This window comes from Phalaenopsis equestris, unplaced genomic scaffold, assembly GCF_001263595.1.
Source record: "Phalaenopsis equestris unplaced genomic scaffold, ASM126359v1 Scaffold000711, whole genome shotgun sequence".
Classification (NCBI taxonomy): domain Eukaryota; kingdom Viridiplantae; phylum Streptophyta; class Magnoliopsida; order Asparagales; family Orchidaceae; genus Phalaenopsis; species Phalaenopsis equestris.
Window position 1 is genome coordinate 759,633 of NW_018165151.1, and position 21,232 is coordinate 780,864.

At 32.8% G+C, this 21,232-nt stretch overlaps 1 protein-coding gene across 2 annotated transcripts; it reads left to right on the forward strand.

The window, feature by feature from the left end:
- The first annotated feature begins 1,104 nt into the window (after positions 1 to 1,104).
- On the forward strand, positions 1,105 to 19,864 carry LOC110030386 (repressor of RNA polymerase III transcription MAF1 homolog). 2 transcript variants are annotated; one of them, XM_020733070.1, is made up of 11 exons: positions 1,105 to 1,200; positions 14,348 to 14,452; positions 14,586 to 14,656; positions 14,775 to 14,824; positions 15,695 to 15,768; positions 15,849 to 15,911; positions 16,294 to 16,381; positions 18,869 to 18,928; positions 19,025 to 19,104; positions 19,185 to 19,256; positions 19,560 to 19,864. In XM_020733070.1, exons 2-11 carry the CDS (start codon positions 14,421 to 14,423, stop codon positions 19,642 to 19,644), a joined length of 675 nt encoding a protein of 224 aa, XP_020588729.1. In that variant the 5' UTR covers positions 1,105 to 1,200; positions 14,348 to 14,420; the 3' UTR covers positions 19,645 to 19,864. The 2 variants fall into 2 exon arrangements, with proteins under 2 accessions (XP_020588729.1, XP_020588730.1); XM_020733071.1 differs by lacking the exon at positions 1,105 to 1,200 and adding an exon at positions 1,261 to 1,379.
- Positions 19,865 to 21,232: the final 1,368 nt, after the last annotated feature.

Below are 21,232 nucleotides of genomic sequence, written 5' to 3' on the forward strand. Positions count from 1 at the left end.
GCTATTAATTTGTATTATTTACATCAAATTATCATCTATAAAATGTAAAACATTCAATTATTACTTTACTTAAAGTTTTAATTTAATTATCAATTATTTTTACGTTACACTATTTTTAGATTTCAATACTTGAAATTTGAATTTTAATTACTATAATATACATATTACAAATTTATACAAAATATTTTTAGAATTAATACCCTAACATTTCTTGAGGGCCGGCACATTAATAAATATATTTGTATATATATATATATATATGTGTGTGTGTGTGTGTGTGTGTGTGTGTGTGTAATCTTTATAACTTAAATAAACTTACAACTTAAAAATTCCTCACGCACTAAATTTCTCCAAACCTCCTCTCTCAGCTCGACTCGACACTACACAATATCTTCTCCATCCTCCCGCTTCCTCTTCCTCTATAAGACACCCAGGCCGACTCGATAGAGATGTTGTCGCCGAATATCGACATCACGCCTCTTTCTCCTCCTATGTAATGCTCCTTCCTCTCTTCTTCTTCTTTGTCGGTAGACTAGGGTACGAGATCCTTTGTCACTCCCATCCTCCTCGCATCTCTTCTTAGTACCAGGCCACTTGAAGCTCGATGTAAATATTTTGTCTTCCTCTTTAACTTGACTCGACGGTGGTCAATTTGACACGAATATGCCTTAGCTAGCAATATATTTAAGCCTCTCGCACTTACCTACTACTATTAATACAATTCGTCGAGTTTGGGTTTGACTCGAAAATAATACAACTCGAATAGAGTGAAACCGAACACGACCTGAACAAAAAATGGGTTGAAACTAAGACACGAACCCAAACAACCTCGAGCTTGACCTGCTAACCCGAACCCGATCTGACCCGAAATTTCGTGCTTATTTAGGTTATATTTGGGTTCTCGGGTTCAACCCGAACCTGAGCCGAATAATAAATAGGTCGAACTCTTTGACCCTAACCGAATTCAAAAACATTAGGGTTAACCCTAACCCGATATTTTCCAATCAAGTTCGAATTGTGTTGAATCAATTTTTGAGAGCCCTATCCTTGCACACAATCCGTCTTTGTCTTTGTCCTTAGCATTTTATCCCTTCAGTTCTCTCGCCGTCTGTAGAGCTGTTAAAGCTCGTCATTCGTGAATAAATAAAAAAACCTCAAGCCCGTAAACCAACCGGCTCCGCATCCCTCGAAAGCTTTCAGGTTGGGCAACCTATCCCTCTTTATGTCTTCTCCTTCTCTTCTCCTCCCAAAATCGCGAGAAGCTTTCGGCCGCGAGAGCTTAGTGTTTGTCGTTTGTGTTCGTTCTCTTATCTCTACTTCTATTTGCCCTCGATAAAGTATCTTTGTGCTTGGCGAGTCGGCGTTGGCTCGATTGCTCGGTATTCTTGCTTAGTTGCTCTATATTCTTGCTTGGTTACTCGATGTTCTTGCTTGGCTGCTTGTAAGGACACATAGGTGTCATTTTTGAATATCTTTTCTTAATATTTTATATTTATCTTCAGGTTGGAATCTTAGCTTAAATTCTCTTAAATTTCCTTTAGATTTATTTAAATTTTTTGAGTGAAACCTAGTTTTTGAAGTATTTGGGAATGAAATCTCGCATATTGCTTCTAGATCTTATTTTTTTTTAATGGATGAGATCTGATATAAGGATTTTGTTGTGAGTGTTATTGTGCATTTGTGCTGTGATTCATACAGGTTTAAGCATTAACTTCATACAAGTATAAGCATTTGTGCTGTGATTCAACTATTGCCTCTAGCTCTGATCTTTTTTTTTTATGGATGAGATCTGATAGAAGGGTTTTGTTGTGAGCTGTGATTCGACTATTGTGCATTCTCAAATTTTATATGAATTGCGTGAATGGTTGTCATTTTAATTTGGTAAAGCATAGCGTGATTGCGTGAATGATTGTCTATTTATAAATTTCTCTTATTGTAAATAGGGGTGTAAACGAGCCGAACACGAGCGTTGAACTCGTGGTCGGCTCGTTTATATTTCAAGCTCAAAAGTGTGTCCGTGTTCGGCTCGTTTGTTTAGCGAGCTAAAAACGAGTCGTCGACTAACAAAGAGTCGTTTCGACAACTCTAATCATGTAGCCATAAGAAGTTAAAGATTGAGGCAAGATTTAAAACATCGTTTGAATCTAATTTATAATTTTTATTCTATTTTCTTCATTAATACTTTTAATTGATTATAAATCTTTGTAGCTTTGTAGTCAATTATTTTTTTTTAAAATATTACTTATCAAAGATAATATATATAATTGATTAGTAGTATTTCGAGCCAAAATGAGACGAACATGAACGAACAAATATTTATTCTTGTTGTTCGTGTTTGGCTTGTTAACTTAGCGCCGAACACAAGCTTCTTAACGAGCCGAACACGAGCTGTTCGCGAACAGCGTGCCGTTTTGATAGCCCTACTTGTAAACACATAAGAATTGTGTGGTATATTCGTAAATGTCCCTAAATATAAAGTTCATGCATGCTTACAGTAGATATACCCTTCACAAGAAGAAATTGTTGTGAAAGGGAGGCTTTTATTAAATTTTATACTTAGAATTTTCTTATGATATTCCATCAATTCAAATATGCAATTAATTATAAGAAAAACTAATATATATACATATATATATTATGATGGGGGCATTATGTGGAAGCTAATTAATGAAGCAAGTTTTTTAAATTTAACACAGGTTATGAAGCCAATAACTAATATATGGCTCAAGCTAACATGCTATTGGGTCGAACGAAGCATAAGAATGAAGTTGCAGTAGGAGATGGATCATTGGGTAGAATACGTGAATCAAATAGCCCTTCAAATCTAGTTTCTAGTTGCAGCAGGAACCACAGGGAATGCAATTTAATAATTCTATCTATTTGCATTAACATGCTATGATTTACACCAATTAGTTAGCAAAAAATGAAGATGCAAGCAAATCATATTGATTTAAAGTTTCTAGAAATTTAGATCACTCCACAATGTATTGAATGGACCTGCTTATAGATCCGGGCATAAGAAATTCTTCAATATCTAAGACTCTTTGAAAGGAGTAACAAATATGAGAACAATCTAGTCCATTTTGCCTTCAAAATTATGCCTTCCAAAAAACCTAAACTAAATGAAGCAAGTCAAGCCAACCTAAACAGGATCATAGTTTAATTCAGGCTTTCAACACATACCAAGTGGCTCCCATGCTATTGGTTAGTAGAAAAGATGGTGATTGGATCATAATGAAATGAGATGTGACATATTCCCTAATAATAGTAGAGGAAGACAAGGGTAACACTAAATATAGCAAAGCACATCTAGCTCAAACTAAGGTATAAATTCAAGGACATAAGAAGCTCCCTATGAATCATGGCGAAATAGAAGCATGTGGAGGTGTGTATCTCCTATGGTAAATGAGAAAGGGTGGAGGATTTTGGGATTTTATCCATCTACTTGGACTGACTATCATTAGTTGCACCCCCTAAGAAAGGGGAGGAGGCATTACAAACTTGATGGTGGCACTCACAAGGCCTTTAAGACTTGCAGTATTACACAAAATTTTATACAAAATGATGAAAAATTTACAGTTGGTAAGATTCAAAAAAGTAAATTTAGGTTTGTTCAGATGGACAATTTTATGATTTGAGCCAAGTTTTTTATTTTGGTTTACTTTAGTTTTATTTTTTTTACTTATTATTATTTTTTTTGTTTTTATTGCTTTTGTTTAATTTCAATTGTAGTTCATTGGAATCATGCCTTTGATCATAACCACTTTGGAGGATATGTTGTGCTTTTTAATTCTTATGTTTATTTTGTTGGGTAAGATGTTGTTTTTTAAATTTTATATGTTTACTATTTGCTAGGGGCCACTCTTTTATTATTCAATCACTATTTATTGATTCAACCCTCTATTGAGGTAGGTACATTCATGGGATTCAATTTATTCCACTCCAACAATTCTATATCGGGCTTACCTTGGCCCTTCGTTGTTGGAATTTATCAAGCATCTGTGATTTTTTGTTGATTAGTCTCTTGTTATCTCTTGTTATTGGTTCATAGTCTTTTTCATCAACAAAAGCAAATATATGGCCCAAGCTGATCAGAAACAAAGGTTGAAGACATTTGAAGTTGGTGATCTATATAATAGAAGTTGCAAGCATTGAAATTTGACCACTTTCCAATACTGAAATGTATAAATGACAATGCTTATATGTTTGTTGTCTTTGCCTCCAGAGTTAAACATATATTTGACATTCAATATATCTAATATATATAAATACAAACCTCGTAGGACCTAATGCACTTCTTACGGTATTCTCCTCAGTTTTTGTTCACTTTATGCTATACTGGTTGTTGGTTTTTGGTTGTTGGCTAAGATTTATTGGTATTGCCGTATTGGCCATTTAGTTGTTGGACCACTTGTTTGTTGGCTAATAGCCATTGTGCAGTTTTTTATGTTTTTGGTTGTAAGCTATTAGCTATGAATTAATCGTTACTTCTGATGAATAATATGTGGATTACATACCTTTAAAATATTTGCGTTCATGCATAAAATAAGATTCGAAATTGGAGATTAAATTGGCTTTCTGTCAGTTTTTATTGCTACTATCTGTAATTTTTGGATTTTCTTATTATATCAAATTTGCTGATTTGTTAAACTACTTCTAGATCTTTCTCTTTTGGTAGGGTATTTTGTTTGTGCAATTATATTTTCCAATCTTTTCATTAAAATTCAACCATAATTATAAATATTTGATAGAAAATATTTATAGTATTTGGAAGAGATTTTAATGTAATTTCGTTAGGTCTGTTTTGAGCTCAATTTCATTTTCATTTTCTTGTTTTTTGTTTATCATTTTGTGCCTCTTTTGTTATTGTCCTGTTTTGGCCATTGGTTGTTCGCTATTGGTTGCTGGATCACTTGGTTGTTGGTTAATGATTGTTGCTTTGTAGTTAAATGATTTCCACTTTTCAGGTAGCATGCATGTCACTCAATTTTTCATTTTTTTTTGGTCATGATCTAATTAGTTTTTTCTTTTACTGTTTTTTTAATTTACATGTACATTAAAGTTATGATAAAATGAAATTTGGAGGAATGAAGAGTGGGTGTTGGAACTTGGAACTTGGAATCAAGTGTATTTTTTTTATTTGTAATGTATTTGTAAATTATTGATTATTTATTTAATTGTTTTATAATAATAATTTATATTTTTTTAAGAATTTGAGTTTGGAACTTTAAATGTATATTTCATTTGTAACTTGTTATTAACGATTTATAATGATATAGTTGAAGAAATACTTATTTTTATATATAGGGATGTTATTTATTTATTTTTTTGTTAATTTAATAATTAATAATTAAATTTATTATCATTTTATTTTTTAACTCATTTCAAACCAAATTCGAATCAAACACGAATAAACTGAACAATGCAAACATTACAAACAATTCGAACATTTCAAATATTTTGAGCAATTTGAATTAATTTTAAACAAATCAAACCAAACACGAACAATAATTTCATGAATAATTTCGAACACGAACATATTTCAAACACATAATTTCAAATGAATTGAACATGAACATGAGCTCTATTCATTCATGTTCGGTTCGTTTTCACCCCTAGTCGTCTGTTTCATACTCTTCCCATTATTAATGTCTTTTTCTCTTGTGTCAAATTAGGTAAGCGTTGCTCTGAAGCTTTTAGATCTCTACTTTGAATCAATGCCGTTAGAGATGACTTTGAATGATTTTCTAGGTTTTTGGATTTGGTTGGTCTACTTGATTAGTTTTTATGAGGGATTTGGTTTATGCCTTGTTTTGTTATGTTATTCTTGCTTGCGCTGCTGTGGCTCTTTGTTCTTTTTGTGAGTATGAGCTAAAGGTGCATGTGGAATTATAAGTTTTGACTATGATCTGAACGATATGTGAGTTGGTTCGGGTGTGGACATTAGAAATGTGCTAGAGGTGCTTGAATCAGTGTTGCTGGTTTGCTGGCTTGATTTTGGTTAGGAGGCGCTGCTTTGCCATCAAAGCAAAGGAAATTATGGCTTGAACTGAATTTTAGATTTCTATTATGTTGCGATTCCTTTGATTTCATTGACCGATTGTGTTTAGGACCGAATAAAAAATCATTTGAGGAATTATTACATTAGAGAAACAATTGTAGAATCTTGAAGATAGAAAAGTTTATACTTCATTAAGAGGCTATCTGGATTTCATTGGCTGCTTGTGTTTAGGACCGAATAAAAAATCATTTGAGGAATTATTACATTAGAGGAGCAGTTGTAGCATCCAACTGAATTTAGTAAATCTATATGTAAGCATAATCAAAGGTACAATTTTGGCAACCCCAAATCAGAAAATTCATAAATCTACGGAACTGATGTATTTTACGGTATGACTAGATTTTGTATTCAGTGATAAATCGTATTAAAAGGCGCTGCAAAACATGCCTTAAATGAAATTGAACAAAAACTCTTGTCGCATGGGCAAAAGTGAACCGGTCATCCCAAACTAGATTTATGCATCCTTGAAAGAGTTTTTTGTTTCCTTTTTTCTTTTGGGAGTGTAGCATCACTCTTAAAGACAAGGTTATGCAATATAGGCTTAGCTCGCAAGGCATTTACAGTGAAAAGTAAAAATTGTGTCCATTAGATGAGTAGATAAAGTTAAGTCGAAGGATTAGGAACGTATGGTGTTATACTAATGTTACATTGATAGATGTTGTTCAACATGATTTACAAAAAAATGTAACACTTCTAAACGCTCTTAGTATGAATAAATGGAAAATGAGGATTCATAAGTTTGGTCTCAATAGTTTGGATGAGACTTAAGGTCTGTTTGGGGCATCTTGTGCGTTTCAGGATAAACAACTTATCCTGAAATGTGGCCCGCAAGTCGACCGAGGGGGTCGACCCGCGACCTGCGTTTAGTATAAAAAACCCAAACGCGTTAGACAGTGTTTTAAAAAATGCTCAAACCAAATGGTGAGGCGGTGTTTTCAAAAACACCGCCGCACTTATAAGCTGCCCAAAACGGGCCCTTAGGATGATGATGCAACCTTTTTTGTAAGTTGTGGAAGATGTAGCAATATAGAGATAAAAAAGAATTGGTGGTTTTGGTGCGAGAAAAAATTGAAAAAAGGTTTATTTCACAATTTTTGATATAGGTTTTACCGTGTTTGTTGATGGTTAAGAGCTAACCATAGCACAAAGGTCCCATGTAGTCATAGCATATGGTACATTGCATGGTGAATTTTTTTTTTAACATTGGATTTTACATACAAAGCACTTCAAACACCCCTATTTTCATTTCTCACATCTCAAACTTTTAATTTACAAATAAAACTCTCAAATCCTTTCTAATAGCTCAAAATAAATATGTTACTCCCTGTCTTCTCCATCATTAGAAAATTTATTCTAGCACGCAAACTTCTCTTCTGCGATTCACAAAACTTTTCTTCTCCAGCCTACAAAAATAACTCACCTGCACTCTCTTCTCTTCCTTCTTCCGATAACAACAACAATAAAAAGAATGACATTAATAGTGTGCAACAACAACTCACTGTCACATGCCCTGAGAGGATTGCTTTGCCCAAAACTTTTTAATAAGCTAATAGCAGAGAATAGAAAGAAATTTCTTTTTTTTTTTTGAGGATAACTTTTATTTGAGATTTGGAGGACCCTTCTCTATGCTAAGTTTTTGGTTTGTGGGTATATATTGAATTGTAGGAAGCCCACTTTTTTTTTTCATAATGGGAAGTAAACTTCTTAATCACGGCTCAAATCACTTCTGCAATCTATAATCCTCAACGTCTGCAAAGATTTTGTTTCTTTCCCCTTCATCTTTCTTCTCATCCTCTTTGATGCCTTCAACTCCACTTGCATTGAGAACAAATCCTTTCATCTTCGCTGGACATAAATCTCCTTCCAACCTTCTTGTTCGCTCGCCTTCGCTTGCCATCTCATTGCTTTCCACACTGGCATCATCTTCTCCCTTTCTAGTCCGCGAGAGATTAGCTCATGACACTCATTGACATGGCTGTGAATGGAATTCTCGAAGGTGCTAGTTTGAGGGGTTGAAGAAGTTTGAGATGTTTTTTTTTTAAATTAAAAGCTTGGAGTGTGAGATATGTAAATTGGAATATTTAGAGTGCTACGTATGTAAAATCCCCAATATTAAAATACTATATATTAAGATATAGCTAAATATACATTATCATGTGAGGAAGACAACTAGATTTGAAAATAAACCATCATATGAATTAAAATAAGTAAATTTAGATCTCTTTGTATCCCTTTGAAATTTATAGAGAAGATTACCACTATTATAATATTAAGTGTTTATTCTTAGACAAGTATCCAACCTCTCATAAGTCAAAATATTATCTTTTTTTCAAATGCCATTTTGTAAAAAATAAAACTAACAATCTTGAGAATCATTATCATCATTATAAGCCAAAATAGCATTATCTTCTTTATTATTAGTATCTTCTAAATCATAATCTTTTACATTGATTATTATTATAATTCTTTGTAAGTATGTTGGTGCTAGACGAAGCTTCCCTTTTTTTCATTAGATAACTAATAAAGAAATTAAATAAATCAAATTAAAGAATAATAAATATAATATTAAGTAATAAATAAAAAAATTAAAGATAGATTGTACTACAGGAGCACCGTGTTATATGCTATCTCCCATACATAGCAAAACTAACATGCATCGTTTTGATACCGCGTGCCTTTTTATGTAAATAGAGTGGGAGGGGGGTGCCCTTCCCTACGCTATGGGCAGTAACACATGCTATTTTTTGCTATTGACATGCATGCTTGGGTCTCAAACATTTTTTTTGTTTTGTACAATCCTCTTTTTTCATTGAGTCGGTTAATCTAGGATTTTGGATATTATATATGAGGAGGGTGAGACTAGCGTGTTGATTAATTTTGGAAGAGTCCGACGCTAAACTGCGGATAAATTGAGAAAAAGGGAAAGAAATTGGGTTAGGATAGCTTGACTCAATACCTGCCAAGATGGGTCCAATAAATTGATATGCTGCCTTTAATAGACAACATTTGCATCATAGCACACATTGCAAAGAAGATCATATGGCATGTTAAAGATAAAGTATTCTAAACCATTATAAGATCAATTATGTTTTATGAAAACGATTGTTCGGTTACAAATAAGAATGTAATAGGCAAGTTTTGTATAGTAGAAATAAGTATATTAAATGGATGTGTGCTTATACAAACCATTTGGCCTAGTGGCTGGTGTTTTGTTTCAAACTATGAGGTATTGGGTTTTAGTGCTTGCACATATGAGTTTGTGCATATCTAAAAAAAGAGTGGATGTGTGGTTAGTAAGGAATGTAAAGTTACAAATTTAATATTAAAGATAGAGATAGTGGGTGTAACACCTACTGAAGGTTTGGATTTTTTGAAAATGTACTTGGATGGAACAATAAGGAGGAAGGTTGATGGATTCAATAATGAAACATGAAATTCTATACGCGGATCAAGTGTAACATATCTGAATGTTATGCAAAACAAACATTACTTGATAAACCTTGATATACTTATCACCTCAAAAGGAACCCATAACAAGATTAATTCAAAAGTGGGATTCATGAAGCCGAATGAAATGCTTCTCATTGGGCTAACAATGAATATTTCATACCAGTTTGAATCTGATTTTCCTAATTAACCTTCGACAAAAATTCCCTCTAATCATGTCTCTAGTTAAACAGTTTAATTTAACTTTAATTCTAGTTAAATTCTTAGTGAGCACCAAGGTTGATTCTCTTGTCATATAACCATTGGTATTCACAGGCAAACGCAGGAAAACATGGCCAGTACAAGAAGTGTCATTTAGCATGCACAAGTTGCAATTGAAGTGATTATGCTTATGCGAAAAGTTAATACAATTTGAGATTGTTGCTTCACTGATAATGGTGCACTTTGGTTTTACCATAGAGCTTTGTCTTATCATATTTAAAAGAACAGCAGTAAAGTTGTAACTTAAATTGTCCATAGTTGAATTTTTTTTTGTTTTGTTTTCAAAGATGATTCTTGGATCTTTCAGAAAGAGTTGTGGAAAGAGCCACAGATGAAAATATGTCCTTTGGTAGAATACGAGGTGAGGAATCAACAAAAGAAAGTGGAAGGAAAATAGAGTAAATGGAGAGCATTAAAAATTTTCAAAAAAGATTTATGTGAAAGGATATCATAACATGTCTAACTTGAAATTACATATGACAATTATGGTAATTATGGAATATAATGATTTTCATATAAGTTCATATGCATATATATATGTATGATAAATTTTTTAATATTTTTGATATTTTAGGATTGCCTAACTTCAGTATTTTCTATTTTTAGAGTATTAATTTTTTTTTCTTTTATAGCACTGGGATTTCATGATTGATTTTATGGCTTTTCTAGTTTGGTGACCTTCCTCTGCTATTTATCTTACAAATGCTTATTATGGAATTAAAGGTGAATTATTATTTTTTCCTTCTCCAAAATTACATGATATCAGAGATCGAAATAGCCACCGGAATCTCCTTGTAGCTCTTGGCTATGAAGGTGGTGATTGAATACAAGACTATCATTAGCCTACGAGGTGCGTGTTCCGTCGACGTCCTCAAATAAATGGAGAAGAAGATAAGCCTCCTTCCATATTGGGGAGTTTGGATTGTCGAGACTACTCCGCAACATTCTTTCACAACATTCTTTCAATTGTCTTTGGATAGAGATATATGCACTTTTTTTTTTTTGGGAATATGAATTAGATTCTTACATAGAGATATATGCACTTTTTTTTTTTTGGAATATGAATTAGATTCTTACACCCATGTTGTCAAACCGTGGGACTATATTCTGAGTAGTCAAAGCTTGTGTATTTCCTTCATCAATTCTCCAGACAATTTTGAAAATTGTCTTTCACCATGTTCACTCGAGTAGTAATTTTAGATATATAAACTAACATATAAAGTTTTTTGCAAAGTTTTAATGTATTTTTAGTGTTTGATTTTGATTTGCTCAAGGTCTCTCATTGCATTGAATTGCTTTAGAATTAATCCATAATTTCAATTTTTACCAGTTAAGATTCTATGGATTAAGTAGTCTTTAGAATATTGTTACATTGACTAGCTAATCCAGCTACTTCATCTGAAAGATTTCTCTTGTAGGATTACCTTATTGATCTTGCAATATCGCCTAAATAATTTTCACATTCTATCATTTCTTCACCATTTTTCAAATTGTCTTTGTGTTTTTGTTGATAATCTCTAGCCATCTGGGTTGTCAATTGTTCCAAACAATTGTCATACATCTCAGGATTGCACGCAGTGATATTTAGTAAGACTTTATTTTTGAAGAAAAAAAAAATTTCATTTGGGCTTCTTTTTTCCGGAAGTTCTTAGCAATTGATTTTTGCGATCATAGGTGTTAATAGACCGTCTAGTCCGATGACCTATATTATATTCCATTGGAACATAATTGTTGTTCTGGCAGGACTGTTAGACTGGTTGAATATGTAGATTGTTTAATGAAGTGGTTTCATCTTGTCCTGCATAATTTTTTTCAATAATAGAAATAGAGTCACTCCAATATCTATCCATTATATCATCTTATATTTCTTTATCACCCTTGATTATCCTTATATTTTCTTTATCATCAGCATAAAAGGCGTCATTGATTTTTATTTGTTCTATTTTTTTGTCTTGCCGTTGCAATTTATATATGGATTTCCAATCATCAGGTAATCCTAATTTTGAAGGGAACACAATAGAAAATTTTTCATCCTCAATTATCTCTTCGATATGCATCAATTTTATATCATCCTCATGCTCAATATTGATTAGCTCCATATCATGTTCATCATCTTCCTAATTCAGAATTTTATCGTCCTATCTCTTATCAGGATTCTGAAATGTAATATATTCGCTAGGAGCAATTGTGTGAGATTCTTCTCTATGAGGACATTTATCCCATACTAAGCCAACCAATATCTTAGAGTTTACTTCTTTTGAAAGTATAAATTTTATACTAGTGGAGGTTAACGTGTGACTTTTTTCATTTTGATTCTAATTCTGGTTTTGATATTAGACATAGTTTTTCGAGGAAAATGACAAATGAGTATAGATTATCACATTTGAATTTTTCATAACCATTCTTTGAATCATGATTTTTATGTATTTTTTGAAACCAGATATAGTAATGGTTGTCAGGGATAATATAGATGATTCCAATATTATCACTCGTATCTATTTCTATGATTTCTATCATAGATTCATTGGGAGTACCAAATCTAGAGTCGAATAGGATAAGTAATACTTTACTTCCTGTCTTTTTTCTAATAAGTTATTTGATTCAAAAGACCACTTATCCAAGATGTATATAAGTATTAATTTTCTTATTCTTTGGTTCAGAGTCAGCTTAAGGGGTAATCAAGTTCATGATAATCTCAGTATTGTCAGTACAATGCAATAAAACTTCTCTATGATGATTGAATAATTTTGTAGAATTTTTAGTAGACTTTATGAATATAGCTTATAAGGATTAAGTCCATGTAGTTGATCATTGAAATCTCTTCTAGAATTACTCTCTTCTAGAAATTTATTAAGTCAAGATGAGGTTAGTGAACTTGATTGATTAGACACAGAATATCTATTTATAATAGTATGCGAAGATCCATTAAACAGAATTAATTTTCACTCCATATTTTAGAAACTGATAACCTTTTCGAGTCTTAAGAGATTTTTTAGAGGTTTTGCCCAATGTCAAAGTCTTGATATGTGAAGTAATCCTATTCAACTCACTTTCAACTTTATTATTTGTAGAAGTATTTTGTGCTAGATTCATAATAACTTTTTCTAATAAAGAGGCTCTAATGGAGATGACTCAACGGAGCTAGGATTGTATTGATTTACTGGATGATAACTCTGTCAGATTTTGACGCAAGATTCTCATAAAGAGACTAATGGAGATGACTTAACAGTGTTAGGATTATATGGATTTGTTGAATGATAACTCTATCAGATTTTGACACAAGATCCTCAGGCTCAAAGTAATCTTCTTTACCCTTATCACTAGTAATCAGTCGAATAGGTAACAAAAAGTTATTCAGGTCCTTTTTATTTAATTTCAGGGTACATCGATTGTATTGATGCTCTTTTAGTTTCTCTATCAATCCTTTTATCTGATGGAATTCTCTCTCACTTTTCAAATGCTTAATTTTATAAATTTCTTTGATTTCCGACAATCTTTTTTGTATTCTAGGGTAGTTTGATTTTTATTTTTCAGCTTGAATAACGCTTCACAATATGTCTTCCTGAGATACCTTTAAGTAATTCACCTTATCTTTTAAAAAACCATTAGTGGATATTTTTCTACTAAGTTTACTGATATGAAAGACAAACTTTCTATAACTTTCAACTGATAAGGATATAAACTATCAGATAGGTTGGATAATATATTTACAACAGTATTAAGCTGAGCTTGATCATTTTGTATGATGTGATGATAGCTATCTGCAGTACAGGAACAAGATAGGGTATTTTTGCAAAAAGAAAATTTTCTTTTGTTTTGATTTTTTAACTCAAGATTACCAAAGCGTCTCATAAAAAGAACACAACCATACTATTAAGATATACTATTATAATAAACAATAAACAGATAATAATCAAGAAACCATACAACATAAATAGTAAATAAACAATATTTTTGGATTTTTACTGTACATAGATAGACGGGAACAAAAACAACTCTGAAGCAAGTGTAGGTTCTGCAAACTCTAAAATTTTTGAAGTTCATAGAAAAGAATCAGCTCTGATACTTATATGCACACGTGTGTGTAGACAACACGCACACGAACAGAAACACACACACAATATATATATATATATATATATATATATCTGTGTGTATGTATGGATATGGATGGATGGATGGTTGGATGGATGTAATTGTTGTTAACAAGTTAGGCACCATAACTGCTTAAACTCACTAGATTGGAGTAGGAAGTTGAAGCACACTCAATTACTTACCCTAGGATGGATGGATGGATGCATGTAATTGTTCTTAACAAGTTATGCAATAGAACTGCTGAAACTCACTAGATTGGAGTAGGAAGTTGAAGCAAACTGAATTACTTACCCTAGTAGGGTGGTTCCTGAAACTTGTATGGTGAGATTCCTGATTAATGGCAAGATTATTAATCATTTCTTTCATGAGATGTCAATATTGTTTTGACATGATTGTGCAACAGCTTAAGCAGCTTACTGTCATTTTTTTTCTGTTTTTCTTTTCTAATGGTTTACGACCTTTCTTGTTCCTTCTATTTCACAGGCATTCATGGATTCTAGATTCACTTCTTATTAGAGATATAGTTTGTACTTTTCTCAAATTTTGGATTTCCAACATGAAATTTCTGGAATTTACTCCATTGGACAGGTGATTTTGAAGTTATGATTTTAGTAATTTTATTTGAAGCTATATTGGCTGCAGCACGATAGTGTTCTAAATGTGCTATGCTACCAGTATTCATTGTGTTCATCTTTCTGAAATAATAATTTACCTTTTACAGTATAAATTTCTTCCTGGATGATTTGAATCTGGGAGAAAGTACCATTAAAGGAAGTCTTGAAGCGTATTCTTGTGAGGGCAATTTGATTTTTCTTGTTTACAATATGACGAGCTATGCTCTTGTTGCCATCAGTGAATCAGTAGCTTTTTTGCGCTTAATGTGGCTTTTGCTTTCACATGGAATTTCCAGGTAAGCACACATCAATGGACCGAAAGCTTTCCTTTAGTTTGGAGCATGAGGTAAGAACCAGAAAACATATTACATGCAGTAAAAAACTACCATTAACTTCAAGGTAGAATTCACAAATATGAAGAACCTGAAGTTTGACATGATTTAGTAACTTCAATAAAATAAGATTGTACTCCATTGAAGATTTGTTCGTTTCTTATGCTAAAAACATACCAGCTTTGTTGATGACAATTTTTTTGAAATTTGAAATTTGAATTTTGTGATATTCCAGCTTTTTGGGGGTTTTTTATGTATCCTTTGTTACTGTTTATTCCTACTTAAAGTTGCCTGTGCTGTTAAATGTAATGTAAGTATATATATTAACAAACAAAATTCAGCATTGAGATATCAAGAAACTAGTTAAAAGTAATAAATGAGTAAAAGTTCTATCACGTTGTCTTTGGCTTCTCCTAACCAAATGGAGTAATAGATCTGAGAGAAACTGAATCAATTTTGATACACTTGATCTGTTTTGTTTTTGATGTTGTTGCTCACATAAGACTTCCTTTTTTTCTTTTCTTTTTTTTTTTTTTAATTTTGTTTGGAATGGGAAGTGGTGGTGATCTTATGATACCATGTTTTTTCTATCGTATGCTCATGTTTTAGAAATTAATGTGACACCTTTCTTTTTGTGAAAATGTGTGGCAGTTTGTCACTTGTTTAATAGATGGTAAATTCTTTCATAAATATCTAATTGCATTCTACTTTTCTGGATGGTGTTTGATACTGTAATGCTGTTTTCTGTTGAATAAAACATTTCTTTATCAGTCAATTCTACCATTTCTCTTTGTAAGCTGATTTATCAGCCATTGATTGATTTGTGCTTAACTTTTTATTTTTTAAAAAATCTTAATTGCAACCTTACAAATTTCTTGCTGTAGATTCTCGGTTACCTTAGCCAATCTGCAGACAGTGACCCTTCCTCGCCTTTGGAATACCTTTCCAGTCGATCAAGGTGACGAGGAGCCCTAAATTAGATAATTCTTGCTAATAATATTTCAGCACCTGATTTCTATTACATTTTCTTTGTCTCAGCCGCAGAACATTGATTTACCTGGTTCTTACTCTGGGTCATATGTATCCAGACTATGACTTCAGGTACGCATTTGATTTTTGATATTCAAAGTGGGGGAATGTTATTGGGTAATGTCCGTCGGCTTGTGAAAGCAGCAGTATGGCAACCCACCTTTTCTTTTTCCTACCACTATTGGGGAATGTTGTCAAATGGTTTGACAGGCGGTGCATAACCGTTGCTCTATGAGTTGAGAGTTCAAGTCTCTCCATTTCCTGGCAGAGCTTTGTGGTTACTTTTATTATAGTTTTTTTGAGTAAATGCTCTTTTTTCTCTGACTATCCTCATCCCGTCTCACCCTTTCCTTGCAATGAACCTATCCCCTTTTCTCCTCCTTTTCTGCCTCCAAAGTGAATCTGTTTTTATATTAATGTGACATCGCATTATCACCCTTTCTTGGTTAAGCAGTGCAGTGCAGGCACATTTGTTTTTCAGAGAGGAAGAATGGGACAGCTTCAGGCAGATTTTTGACACCTACTTGTTTGAGGCTGCTAAGGTATATTATTTCTTTTCTGTAAGACTAGATATGTATTTGCTTTTGTGATAAAATTAAGAAGGATGGAGGAATAATTGCACTAGAGAGGTAATTGTAATAGCAGCCATTGAAGATAAGATTTTGGAGTTCATTTAGATCATTTGTTAATACACATTAAAGCAAAAAAATGCATCATGAGCAGGTGTTAATGTGAAATTGGAAAGAAAAAGATGCAAACCAAAGATAAAATGGAAAAATTGTTTTAAAATAGTTGTTAAACAGCTTCATGCAGTGCTTAAAATGAATGAGCAGATAAGAAGGATTCTGAATCCACCTCCAAATAAATAAAACAAAAATAATGATGATGATGATGCTTAGGCAGCCATACTATACAGAAAAGATTCATTTTTTCACTTGCCATTTACTTTACGAACTCTATTAATGAGTCATTCCAGACATTTTCAATGACCTTTGTTGTGGTGAAGGGATATCTTCATGATTAGATTGAAGATTCTGTAAGGACACGGTGTATGGTGCTTGAAATTGAATTCAGAGCCATTTGTATGACTGGAAATTAATTGTGATTCTACCATCATGTTGGTAACTTGGTGAGTTGCTTACAATCCAAACTAGGGGTGGCTTTGGGGTTAGCTCTCTTTTGGTGGACAGCCATACCCTTTGTCGTGGCTATTGAAGCATGTGCTTATTAAAAATGAATGTTGACTTGTTATTCTCATCCTCTTGCATGCACCTGGCTTTGTGAAAGTGGTTTTGATCTACTCCTCTTGGCAAGATTGCATAGAAAATGCTTAATTTGTAAGAACATGTGAGAAGTTTGCGTATAGATAGTGCTGCAAACAGAGAAGTTGTAATCTTATCATTCTGCAAATCCAAAATTTGTGGGCATTTCATCTGATTGATATACTTGTGAATATCTTGAACTGCTTTAGAACAAAATTTGATATGATCCCCCTTTTTTTTGCATAATTTTTTGAGGAGGATCGGGATTTGTGTGTGTGTGTGTGTGTGTTGATATATGCATAGGATTTGGGTATTGAACATTTGAAGAATGCCAGCTATCCAAAGGAAGAGGTTGAGAATGAATGTTTGGGTTGGGCCTGGAGCGTTTGGCTTGAGGGAGAATTGGTTGGGGAGCCCTTGATGCCTCCATATTTGGAATAGCTGTTAGGCTCAGCCAAAAGTTTTTCAGGATCTAAAGGTTCAAAATCAAGGTTTTTGTAGTCTTTTTTGTTTTTTTTTGTTTTTTTTGAATCTAATATTTTTGTAGGTGGGTCTACGTTCAAGTAGACAAAAGAAATGTCTGCTTTTGCTATTCTGTTTCCATTTTGGATGGGACGTATTGCAAATCCAATCAATGTTTAGATATTTGGAATGGTCAGCATCAGCAGCACAGGGAAATAATGAGAAAAATATCGGATAGCAAATAAAATGAACAAGGAAAATCCTAAACGAAGGTACAAAAAGTCATGTTTGTTTATTGTCTGCCATAGTGTGCCGTTAGGTGTTGCTTATTCTATGCAATAGAAAAAAAATGCATTTAGGGAGCGTGAAGAAATTTAGTTATGAAGAGGCCAATTTTCAATACACAAAATTATGTCTTCCGTAATAATTTGTGAGATTTTCATACTTCCCTCAAGTTTTTTTCTTGACAAATCTGTATGGCTGCCTGCTCAATGCTTACATAGTTATTTGTGGCACTATGCACTTTGTTTCCTATGGGCTGGCGGCAGCTGGGCTTCCCTAAAAAGTCTGTTTAGCTTACTTTATGAGAGTTCAGTTTTTTACAACAGCCAACTTCCTCATGATTTCTTGGTTTTATTTGATAAATATAACAGCAATCCTACCAAACATATTATAAAGTGGGCAAGCTGGCATCTTTTTCAGCTGAAAGTTTCAACTGTCTTAACTGTTGGGCGGATGATGTCATGTTGTCTCTGAGCAATGTGATTCTAGGTGTTTCCCTCTCAGAACTGAGCTATCATTCCTTCTTCACCATGGTGGTTAATTGAATCAGAATATTTTGCTGATTTAATTCATTGGATTATCTTTTGTTTCTTTTCATGTCTTCTATTTATTTATTTATATTGAATCTCAACTTTAAACCTTTTAAATATTTATAAGCTTGTAAATGTAATCCTTGGCGGAGATAGATGAGACACATCTCTAGTGCCAGTTCCTTGTTTGTATAACTTAACTAGCAGGTTTAAGTGGCACATGATCCTTCAGTACCTCCAGTTCCAATTTCTAGTCCCAACTTGCAACTCCATGGATCCAACAAGTCAATAATTTTGTGCTTTTATTTATCTCATTTTACTTTTTTCTTAAATCATTGCTGACTGTGAGCTTATCTGCATGCATGTATTGTTAAAGCAATGACCGTATCTCAAAATTTGCCTCTTACTATAATATTTACTTTATCCATATAACTTAAGTATATAAGCATACTTTGTGGATATTCAATTTGCTTTAGCTCAACATTTTCTTCAGGAATGGTCCCTACTTAATGACGGTTCCCTTCTGGAGAGCATGGCAAAGGCCATTGATGAGGTGAAGCATCTGTGTAAAGTTTTATACTCAATCCTCGAAGCCAAGTAAATTAAATATTGGCAGCAGCAGTGATATGTATATTGGCTTTCTATGCAGGTTATAAAGCTGGATGAATGTGAAGTTTACAGCTACAATCCAGATTTTGAAGGGGACCCTTCCATTGAGAAGGGAGCAATGTAAGCTCCATTTTTATAAAATTACCATTTTTGAGCCATGGATTCACTTTAATTTTGACTTGTGGTATACCTTAATGCAGTTGGTCCTTCAATTTCTTTTTCTACAACAGAAAACTCAAGCGCATTGTGAGCTTCCGCTGTTGTTGTTTAAGGTGACTTCCCAAACTCCCAACTTATGTTTCGCGCTCGCAACAATTTCTATGTATTTACGAATCTAACACAAAACTTTGCTTTTTCACATTTTAACCACCCAAATCTTTAATCACATAAAAAATACCACCAATTTAACTTCTGAAAAGTGAATTACACCTTTTTATGCATAAGGTGGTATGAATTTAAAAAATGATATTTAGATGTTATATATATAAATACATAAGATATGAGTGGCATGTATGTAAATCTTCCTATAAATAAACTTCGTTTAAATTACCTCTTTTTTTTGGCTATGGTGGTAGCAACTTGGCTATTGATGGTCTACCTGATGAGGAGATACTGGAAGAAGGGGAGGATGACGGCTTGTTCATCAACATGGACATGTAGCCAAGGTGAATGGCTGCTCTGTGAATATTATGATGAAATCTCCTATTGTACATAACTAGTAGTGAATGCCTGACTTCTAGACAATCTATTAGCTATATTTGTATAGTAGGGCTTGGATAAGTTGGATCAGCTCTGTTATTTGTATCCACTTTCCACCAGCTGATGTATCTAAGTAAAAGAATCATCTTCCGCGTAATCGTTGTGATATAATAAAAGCTACTAAAGATTTTAGCCTGCTACTACTGGTTACGAAACTGAGTTGTCTTTTCCTAAAATCTTATTTTGGTTTTACTATAAAGTGATTCGTTCATTTAAAATTATTAAGCTTAATATCAAGTATTGAACAAGTAATTGAATGACGAACGAGTTTGTTTGTGAACATAAACGAATAAGTTCGGTTATATTCATATTTAGTTTGTTTAAGTTTTGAGCTTTTAAAATTTGCTCAAGCTTGTTTATTTATTAATTTGAATGCACATGTTTGAGCCTTAATCGAGTCGAGTTCAAGTTGTTCATCAAGTGCATTTGTTCATTTACAGCCCTAGCCCATGCATAATGAAGTGCATTTCGTTATTAAATGTTAGTTTATTGTGATATTTTCCATGGATTATTAAGGATTTGAGTCACACATACATATGAAAGTTTAGGTGTTCAACACGTAAATACATAAAAAATGACCCTAAAAATGTGTTTTTAATTTTTAGCAAAATTTATCAAAATATCTTTTTAGAAAATTATAAATATGATCTTATTTTTCAAATAGAAATAGATTGAATCTTAAAGTAATTATATATAAAAAAAAGTTTAGAGATTTACAGAATTGTAGAATTTCACATTCATGATCATCACTGGCACCTATGGTCACTTGATTGTAATTGTTTGATTGTTTTTGTCTGATTGATATCTATGATTTATAATCGGTCTATTATTATCATTTAATTGTCTTTGCTCAAAGTCACCTATTTGTTGCAATTCAACTATGATTGTCCAATAGCCATCATATATCTATGTTGATTTAATGCTATCATCATCTTTTAACACTTCTCTAATATTCTCAACTATAATCATAGAAGATCACGATTATGTTTTGTAGTTTGTAATCCAATCTTTTCCAATTATGCGGAAGAAGCATTTTAATCACAATCAAAATAGTACATTATTTTATTTGGGCTAAATAAGTGATTTTTTACTATTTGATTTCCCTATGGAAGAATTTGGGCGTATCTTCTAAAATCTTCTTATATTTGTGAGTGAGTGAAATCTTCATGCGATATTAAGAAATTAATTCTCATTTTTCCACCATACATATCTTATGAAGCACAAGTTTAGTGTCATCTATGAGAATTATTTCTTTCATGGTGCAAATGTTTCTCCATTGTAACAAGCATTTCTCTCAATCAAAAGATGACATAATCTAGTTAGTGAAAATCACATTGGCTTGATTTTGAGAGATTATATTTTTAAGGTGAAGTAACAGACTCGAATCTTTCAGCTTTTAGAAAAAAAAAAAAAAAATACTCAATGATCATAGTACGATGAAGTTCTTCCTCCACCATAGCCTAGCTAATATTGTCTTGACACTATCGGC

Excerpts from the sequence above, each read along its gene's own strand:
- LOC110030386 (XM_020733070.1), top strand. The coding sequence starts at position 14,421 with ATGAAATTTCTGGAATTTACTCCATTGGACAG. Across the intron at positions 15,912-16,293 it reads TATCCAGACTATGACTTCAG|TGCAGTGCAGGCACATTTGT; the intron begins GTACGCATTTGA and ends TTGGTTAAGCAG. Across the intron at positions 16,382-18,868 it reads ACTTGTTTGAGGCTGCTAAG|GAATGGTCCCTACTTAATGA; the intron begins GTATATTATTTC and ends CATTTTCTTCAG.